At 31.8% G+C, this 10,116-nt stretch overlaps 1 protein-coding gene across 1 annotated transcript in view; it reads right to left on the bottom strand.

The window, feature by feature from the left end:
• Positions 1-71: 71 nt before the first annotated feature.
• The window catches only part of Smp_194640 (serine/threonine kinase), a gene marked incomplete at both ends in the record, with an annotated part of 54,170 nt that continues 44,125 nt past the window's right edge, over positions 72-10,116 (bottom strand). Inside the window, 3 exons of the mRNA XM_018792442.1 lie at positions 72-718; positions 5,619-5,718; positions 9,811-9,930. Of these exons, the coding sequence (XP_018644645.1) occupies positions 72-718; positions 5,619-5,718; positions 9,811-9,930 (867 nt within the window). The remainder of the gene's footprint in view (positions 719-5,618; positions 5,719-9,810; positions 9,931-10,116) is intronic.

The following is a 10,116-nucleotide window of genomic DNA, read 5'->3' as shown; positions in this document are numbered from 1 at the left end:
TAGGAAGTACCGATGATTTTAATAAGACACCTGAAAACAGGAAAAACGCCAGTTAAACAGAAGGAAAACAATTAAATGATCATTTTATTATACAAGTTCACAGAAAGTTTAAAACAGTGATTTAAAAAATACTTGCCTGATAAAGGGGCTGTCACGTGATTAGCATCTGATGGTCCGGAAACAGTGATGGATCTGCGCACTGAGTTTGCAAAACCGCGAGTACTACTGTTTGAGTTTGAATTTGTCGTAGATGGATTTGAATTGGCATAGGAGTCTGTACATAAGCTTTCTGATGTTATTGTAGTAGCAGTGATTGTATCCTTGCTAGGACGAGAAAGAGCAGGTCCATGTCTATTATTCGAACTAAATGAATCAGTGATACGACTGGTAACACCATTTGTAAATGAATGTGAAGCTACTGAACCAGTAGTAGTGACTGGTGTTGTACCTAAACTGTTATGCGATGGTGAATTGTGAAACTGTGATCTTGAAGTGTTTGGTGTATTAGACTGTGTTTCTGGCGTTTGACGCGAACGTACCGACTGACTATCCGATTTCAAACTAGTTGTTGATGTACTAGGCAAACCTCGTAGGCGACCATGAACACGTGGATCATAACGGGCTAATAGTAAATATGTAGCAGTAATGTTATTAAATCGTTGTTGGGTTAAAGAATCATGAATATCCTCCCGTTTGAAACCCATACGAATCATAATGTCTAACAAGGAACAATTATTTAAAAATCAAATATATATATATGTACGAATAGGACTATTTTAAAGTACATATCTGACAGCAAATAAAATCTGAATTGAATTGAATAACCCTAACGCTTTCACGGTCATAAAGTAAAGTTGATCATAAAAATTTGTACAATCAACGTTAATTATTTGTCATAGATAGTTGATGAAAATCTCTTCAACTCAAAAATAGTATTCATTTCAAACTAAGCACCAGCTTAAAAAAAACAATCAAAACCAAAAAAGGTATTTTGACTAATAAGCAGTTAACACCAATGAAGCTACATGTTAAACGGAAATTAGAATATTCATGCACTACAATACTCACTATACTTTGAAATTATTATGTTTGTAATCAATTAATTCATGTTTCTATAATTTCAATAATATTAGCGGATAATTGTTTTGTTTCCTACGAAAATAACATCATTGATACGGTCTCAATAGAATTCATCTACAAGTTAGTCAATTAGTGAGTTCACAGTTATTATTTAAACAACTAATTTGTAGAAAAACTGATTTCATTTTCACCTGAAATTGATTACATAACGATTGAGATACTTATTTAAGAATGTTCACTTATCGGAATTCTCAAGTTATCTGGAAACAATTTCTCAATACTACGTTGGTTGATGATATTATTAATTTTGAAATTTATTATTTGGCTATAATGTTCAAACTACTCTACATACGTAAAGACCGACCACTACAAGACACATATATTATTGAGTATCTAATACATCATATAAGCTGAAATAGTTAATGCTAAATATTTGGTATATGTAATGACAGTCATAATCACATAATATTAGTGTAAGTGTAGACAAAAACAAAATATTACGGTAAATTAGTTTGTTACTAAGCTCTTAATTATCTCACAATGTAGATAAGACTTATTCATTAACAGTCTAACGCATAGATCTACCTAATTGACTGACAGTATATTTTGTCTATCTCAAACAATTTAAACATATACATTAACACAAAAGAATAGAAATAATAATAAATCTTGTTTTAACAAATAGTTAATGGTTTGCTAGCAATTCTACTGTGGATACATCTCTGGTCCGTACCTCTATAAAGCCGGATTGTCTAAATTAATAGATAATGCTGAAAGTTAGATCTGATTATATTGCTCTTATAAAGTGTGCTCTTTCTAAATGTGTTTTTAGGCAATACCATTTGAATTGAATATGTTCTCGACTCTGATTAATTCATGTGAAATAGCTTTTAAATTTTTCTTTTAAACTAATACTTTGATAAGCAACATTTTGACTACCCTAGTGGATTTATTTTAACAAAGAGAAAACTAGTTTTCTTATCTTTCACTAGATAGTCCAGTTATATTTATAATGTAGTAATAATATCTGATAAAATAATTTATTGTGTAATAATAATAATACCTAGAACATTAATTAGATAATCTGAAAAGAGAGGGCGAAAAACAAACATAAAAATTATATTTACGCATCCTTATATTTAGTGGTAAGTTTCCACACATGGAAAAAGTCTATTGATTGATGACTTGGTCTCTTTCCCTCTCTCTCTCTCTTGCTTCCTCGCACGTCCACATACATACACACACATTGAGGGAGTGGGGAATAGAAATGCAAGTAACCCATATGGAATGTAATAAAAACAATTTGTTAAAGTAATCAATACATACACGTTAAGTGTTATCGAATTGTTTTATTTATTGTTGTCATTGTAAATAATTGTCATAACAACAATTTCAAACTATTATTATTTGATTTGTAACAAACTTTTTTCACGAGAATAGACTGTTACTTTATTAGATAGTGGAAATGCAATGATTAGATGATGATAGTAGTAGTAGTCTAGAAGGAGGATGAAGGGATTATTAAGATAATGACATAGTTTGAAAAAATTGTCTTGGATGATTGATATGTTTGAATTGACACAAAAAAAAGAATGCGTATCCTGTAGTCCAACCCATGCATACCTCGCGACAACGAGATACAACTGTAGTTAAATGAAATTATACCAAAATTATTAGAAAGATGTAGTTAGTTAAACGCATCAATCTAAGATCCAACGTATCTAAAGGTACGGATGTTTAAACAGAGAATCAATGTTGTAAGGCAAAATTCAGTTTACAAACAAGCCACTCTTGAGTTGAGGTGGGGGCTACCCAGGCCTTACGTTTGTTGTATTCAAAAGCACCTTCCGAAATAGCTTGACAAAAGACAACTTAGGTAAATTATATCACCTTCTGAAACATGTAATAGATTCATGGTATTCACTTTTAGATTTATTGTCCGACAATATTTGTAGGATGAATACATAATGAATAGTTATCTGTTCCACATCCTTAAAGCTTTAAATACAATTCATATCTGAAAACAACAGTTATTTATACAAAAATAGTTAGCTAGATCCCTCAATATACAATAGATCCTAGTGTTATTTTGATCGTACACAATATTCACAAAAGTTTGGATCTGTTCTGAGGGTATTATTAAAATGCAGAAGTTCTGCAATTAAAATTCTTGATTAATATTCAGATTTTATATTTTTTTATTCCAACTTATTGCTCACACACATTAACAGTTATAATTATTGAGCAGTCACTAATTTTATTGTTTGTCTAGAGTTTGGTACAGGTCGATAATCAAATTTTTATTGTGCTTTATGAACCTACTTGACAGAATAGCTATTTATTTACTAGTTACGCAATCGCTTTCTTAATTATACCATATAAAGAATGTTTGGTAGTGGTTCTCAGTGGAATCCGGAAGGCGTGTCTCATTGTATTCGCCACTTTTCAGCTGGGTACACCTGAACTTCAGTGTTGATATTCATACCAGGACTATAACGTAGTGCCTTTCTCTTCAAATGCCTAAAATATTGTCCACCTAACTTATGAGTCAAGATAGTTCAGGTTGTGTATATATATGAAGAAACTGATCAACTGTAGCCATTAACGTCAAGAAAGGGGAAATTCAAACCTATACAAATGAAATCATAATCCTGTTCCTTTAACAGCTATAAAAATTTATCTTGTAAACTTAGCATAATATTTAAAGTTAAAAAGGACATTTTTTGAAGAAAGAAATTGAATAATTACAACTGAGAGGTTTAAAAAATTCTCCTTTACAGTTTGTTTATTGAGAGTGCTAACTTGCATGTGCAAGTACACAAATCTAAACAAAATGGTCGTTTAAGTGTGAATCAATTGAAATCCATGCTATCAAATTTAATGAAGGCAAGATAAAAAAAAAACTGTGGCACGAATTTCATGTCACTGAAGTAGCATTTAACTTATGATGAACGATGAAATGCGGAGAATTTAAAAAGAACATGGGAGAATTCTAATTTTACCCTACAAAAAGTTCACAGTAACTATTGCTGACAAAATGGCGATCCCTAGTGAGCATCTAATAATTACCTAGTGGGTTTAGTCACTCCATCAACGACTGAAGAAATCATGATAGCCATCGGACCTGACATAATAAAGTCACTAAAGTCAAACATTGAAGTAACTGCAAACATTCTCCACGTCCAATTCAGGAAGATTTCGGAGGATGAACAAGTGCTGATGGACTGGAAAGAAGGATACCCCATCAAGATACCAAAGAAAGATCTGAGCAAGTGTGAGAACTACAGAGGCATTACACTATCACCAGTATCAGGAAACGTCTTCGATAGTGTCTCTGAACCGGATGAAAGAATTAGTAAACGTCCAACTTCGAAATCAACGGACCGAACTCCGTAAGGATCGTTCGTGTTCAGACCCAATCGTGACATTACAAATCATTTTTGAGCGATCAAATGAATGGAGCTCGTTATCACACATCAACTTCCTTGATCATGAGAAGGCGTTTGACAGTGTGAACCGGAGAAAATTATGGAAACCTCTTCGACACTACGGTGTACCTGAGAAGATCGTCAACATCATTCGAAGTACAAACGACGGGGCACACTGCAAATTCGTGCATACAGGACAGCTGACAGATGCATTCCAAGTGAGGACCACAGTCAGACAAGAATGCTTACTCTCTCCCTTTCTCTTTCTTCTAATAATTGAGTGGATTATGAAGACCTATATATCTCAAGGGCAGCACGGAATACAATGGACAGTTTGTATGTAACAAGGTTTCGGACTTCGCAGATGACCTAGCTTTCTATCGCATACACACTAACAAATGCAGGTGAAGGTAACCAGTGTGGCAGCAGCCTCTGCAACAGAAGTAGTCAGATTTACACCAACTATCGATGATATAATTCTTAGTTATATTGATTTAATCTATTTCATAAACAAAAATGATTAATTATGTTTACCAAGGATTAGATTAGATTTCTAATAAACTAAGTAATGGGTAGATGATATGGAAAATAACTATATTATTTTGTTCACAAGTTTACAGCTAGTTTGATCATTGTGATATTTATTCACTTGGGATTGATAGAATAATTATGTGAGTAAATACTCATTTATTTTGTATCATTAGTCACACTGACATTGTGGTGTATGCTATTTATGTTGACAGATAAAAGTAGTATGTAGCACCAATCGAAAATGGAATGCATGCCAGAAGATGATTGAGAAGATTCAACTGAAGAGAAAGGAATGAGAGGCAGAAAGTAATTGTAATAACAATAGAATTAAAAGAATGGTAAATCATGTATATATGTTATTTTCATATTTTGCCAAAGCACTCTGTAATTTTGAATTAAACAATAAATTGGCCTCTCCCACCAGTGTTCGATTACCACAATATTATTTGTTTGTTGAAACTTACTCAATAACTTTTTTTCAATTATAAATATAAGAATTGTGGAAAATTGAACGTTTTTAATCATTAAACTACTGATTGATATCTTTAAAAAAAAACAAGTGATCAAATGAACACTTACCAATACGTTCAGGATCACAATAATCTGCTGGTTCTTCAGTATGAGGTTTAAGTATATTGTGTTCATAACCCTGATTCATCCATGGATCATTCATGACTTCCTATAATTAAGTAATATATACATAAACAAATATTAACGACATATTATTCATGTACAAGTATTTTAATAAACAAGATGTTCACAAACTACCATTGAAATTTAACAAATCAATTGTTAAAGAACTTATAACATTTACAAGACAGATATTTCAGTCAGTTGTATAACAGTTTTTCAATATACACTTAGATATCATTACTAATTTGGATTTATCTGTCAACCCTATTAATTTACACTAAATAGAAAGTAATTGAGCTTATTAATGTTAATAAAACAACACAGGTTCAGTAAACAAAGAGATTGATATACTTAATGCAGGATACATAGAATACGAGTTCAAAATCATTGTGAAATATGTATATATGTACCGACCTACACATCTTATTTAGAATCAGCCCACAAATAAGAAAGGTCAAAAAAGAAACTAAAAATTATTTATGTTTCACAAGTCTTTTTGAGAATTTCAATAGAAAAATCATGTTATGAGAAATAACGAAGATAAATGATTACATTTTAAAATTATGCAACAAAATGATAAGATGTGGTGAATAACTAGCCCATTTGAATATAGCTACTATGAATACAACCTAGTTCAAATTACTAAATTACATATTTGAATACTTAAAAATTCACGAAATAAATATTTAGTGAAGTTATAAGATGGCTAACAGTGGGATCCAAGATGCGTGTTTCGTCCTATCTAGGACATGTTAGTTGGTTTAACCTTAATCTCTGTGATGATGCTGAAACTGAGACTTAGAAGCAGTACCTATAAATTCAACCTCGGATAAATGATCCACTGAGTTCGAATAACTATTAATTTATGTGTTGGGAAGATGGTTGTTCAATAAGGTCTATATGAATCCCTCGTTACTGGTTGAGGACCGAACTTTCATCAGTTATTGCTGGGATATGTGGATACTGAGCGAATAAATCGGTAATGCGTTGTATTTGCGAGTCTTAATGTATTTGGATTGTGGCTAGAAGTTATTTTAGCGATTTCTCTATTCTCAATTATTCTTATCTTAATTCCTTTACGGTTTTTTAGATCACTTATCGAATAATTTCAAAAAAGAAACAGAGATCATCATCGTTGATACTCTGTTAATTTATTAATTTACGGTCATCACTTTTAATTATGCAATTCTATGTTATCTGTTAATCTGCTTGATACATTTTGTAAATTCGATTAAGAATTTTACAAACACAAACCACGACGACAAATAAATTCACATCATTCTGATTTGATTGTTATTCTTGAATTCGTTAGGTTCATAAAAGGAGACTAATTGTATGGAATAAAATTTCGATTAATAGAGCTCATTTTATCAACACGTAGTTGCCAATTAATAGATCATTCATGTGTTTGAGATTATGCTTACATGTGCACTAAGTGGTCTTAAGTTGTGTATATAGTTCAATGGCCTAAACAAGAGGGCATCAATTCATTTATGGACATAATTGTAAACCTATTTTAACTACAAACATAGTCATGTTAGTCCTTTGATACACGTACTAAAATTCATAACAAATAATCCATTATCATCAAATATGCTTGACACAATGAGCCTATCACATTTTACAAGAGATAATATCTAAATTTATGCCAGACAGAAAAGGAATGTTTCAAGTAGTATCTGGAAATTGAACATTAGATGTTAACAAATCGGATATATCTGTCAACCAATCTTAAGAGATGTAGAACCGAGGATACGCACACAACAAGCGCAGAAAGTAATTATCAAGAAAAATACAGCAGTGTTGCCACTGTATGTCAGCAATCCTTCGGAGACAACGATCATCGAACACAGAGAGTCGTCTAACATCCTCAACTCGGAGAGGCCAGGTTTCACAAGCATAGAGCAAAACTGCTCTCACCGACGCGTTGTAGACCCGACCTTTTACAGCCAGACTAACATCACGAAGGCGCCAAAGATGGCCCAGATTGGCATAAGCCGCTCTGGCTTTCATTATACGTGCATCAACCTCATCACTCACGCCACTACCAGCATTTATGTAGCTACCTAGATACACGAACTCCTCAACTACTTCAATTTGCTCACCATCCATGGTGAGTACAGGATGAGAATCCTGCCAGTCTTGTAGGAGTACTTTGCACTTGAAGGGTGCAAAGCACATGCCGTACCTGCGGACATTGATTGCCAACTGATTAAGTGCGGATTGCATGCCTTGGGCATTATCGCACAGTAAGACAATATCATACTACATGCCACATTAGTCGTTGGAGATTCTACAATCTTATTAAATGATATATCAACTTTAATTAGTACCCTACGTCTGAATTTAAAGTTAATCACTCGGTGGTCCCAATATACAAGAGAAATCTTAAGAATACCTTTATGATCAAATACTAGTATTCTATGACTATCTTCAATTTTTAGAGATTATATTTCACACTGAATATTAAGTATATAACTAACTTGTTTATCAAATACAGAATCATGAACTCAGCTTTAGGACACTTTAGATAAGAAAACTAGTAATATTAGCTCTTATTATCTGAACAAATTTAGACGAAAAAAGATCTGAACCTAAAATTTCAATGCTAGATGAAAATTGTATATCATTATACTGAATAATAACTCAGTACATTCAAAGACAGTAAAATATAAATAAATTAACTATTAACTGACATACATAAGGGTCCAATGCATTTTTTAAAAAAAAAAATTAGTTAAGACCGTGTCAACTCAAAGCTTATAAAAGTATAATTTGGGGTAAATTAGTGAACATATTAAAACTATGCATAAAATAATCTTATCATTTATTTCATACTAATTATCTTTGTCAACACATCCATCATTTCAGAAATATTAATTTAATTATTCCGGCAGATTTAAACATAGTTACTCGAAGGAATATTGTTTCTATCCTTACAAATAAGATTAACATTATTTACATTGGAATTAATTGAAATGCTTGTCAACTGTTATCGAATAATTCTTATCTGGTTAATTTACTCCTCCTAACAATTGGTCATCATGAATTAATTAAATACTTAAATCAATTCTTTAATTAAATAAAATGAAGAGAATGGTTTAGAAAAACAAAAACACATAAACAAATGTAAAATTCAACAATTGTACAAAATAAACAGTTCGAACAAATTAATTACTTTAATATTATTTCTATATATTATTCGAAAAAAATATACAGAACAGGTGATAATTAAAGAAATAAAAAAGAAACAATCTATACAAAAATATAACACTTGATGGAATAACGATTATAATTATGGGGATTTGTGGAGACTGTGGTATTTTCATAGTCGATATAACCTAGACCACTGTTGAAAACCTGAAAGCACTATACGGCTGTTTCGTCTTAGTACGGTGCTCCTCAGTGAAGTTGAGGTTAGGCGTTCAGGAGCCAGACCGAAGGTCCTGGGTTCGAGTCCCCGTACAGGATCATGGATGCACACTGCTGAAGAGTCCCATAATATGACGAAATGACTGTACAATGCTTCCAGGTGTTCAATGGTGCTCTAGCTTAGATCGACTCATGAATTCAATTGTGAAAATCAAGAAAAACTAGAAATGTGATTACAGTAATACACTGAAATTGGTTCTTTTTTTACAGCAACACAGAAGATCAGATAATAATGTGTAAAAATGAGTTTTTATTGCTAACTGAAAAGCAACCCATAAAATTATGAACTAATACGTCCAATCCGTAAACTTTATGCTTGTATGAAAGCTAAGTGAAACTATAACGTTTGACGTTAGACTTCACAATTAACATTTGATATATATATATATATATATATATATATATATATATATATATATATATAAACAAAATGCAATACACAAGTTATTAGCAGAAAATTAATCCACTGTGTATTGAAAAAACCTTAGACAAACAGCAGGTCTTTCTTATTGCCATAAATCTATGGTAGTTTAGCATCAAAGTTTATAAGGTCACTAATGAATTATTCATGATCACGTTTATGTTAATTTATGATCAGAGAGATATACACATCAATATCAATATGTGCACGCACACATATGATATATAAAGGGTTATCTCTATCAGAAAATAACATTGAATAGAATGGTAACATAACTGTTTTTACCTGTAATGAAATACGTTTAGCTGGATTAAGAACCAACATTTTTTTCAATAACATCTCACATTCATGCGTCATATAATAAGGCACTCGATAGGTACCGCGTAATACACGTTCACGCAATTCCTGGAAATATAATAAAAGAAAGGGAAAGTATGTGAGAAAAAATTCAAGTATATAATTCACTTAATGTTATTTGATGAGTTAAGACTATTTTAAAGATTTATTCAGAATTGCTAATGCATGACAAAGAGCAAACAAAAGTTGAACACAATGATATTACTAATCTTAAAAATTCCGAACGATTAATAT

The sequence above is a fragment of the Schistosoma mansoni genome, assembly GCF_000237925.1.
Source record: "Schistosoma mansoni, WGS project CABG00000000 data, supercontig 0282, strain Puerto Rico, whole genome shotgun sequence".
In the NCBI taxonomy this organism is placed as follows: domain Eukaryota; kingdom Metazoa; phylum Platyhelminthes; class Trematoda; order Strigeidida; family Schistosomatidae; genus Schistosoma; species Schistosoma mansoni.
The sequence above is the reverse complement of the archived record's forward strand: the minus strand, read 5'-3'. Positions and strand labels throughout refer to the sequence as shown.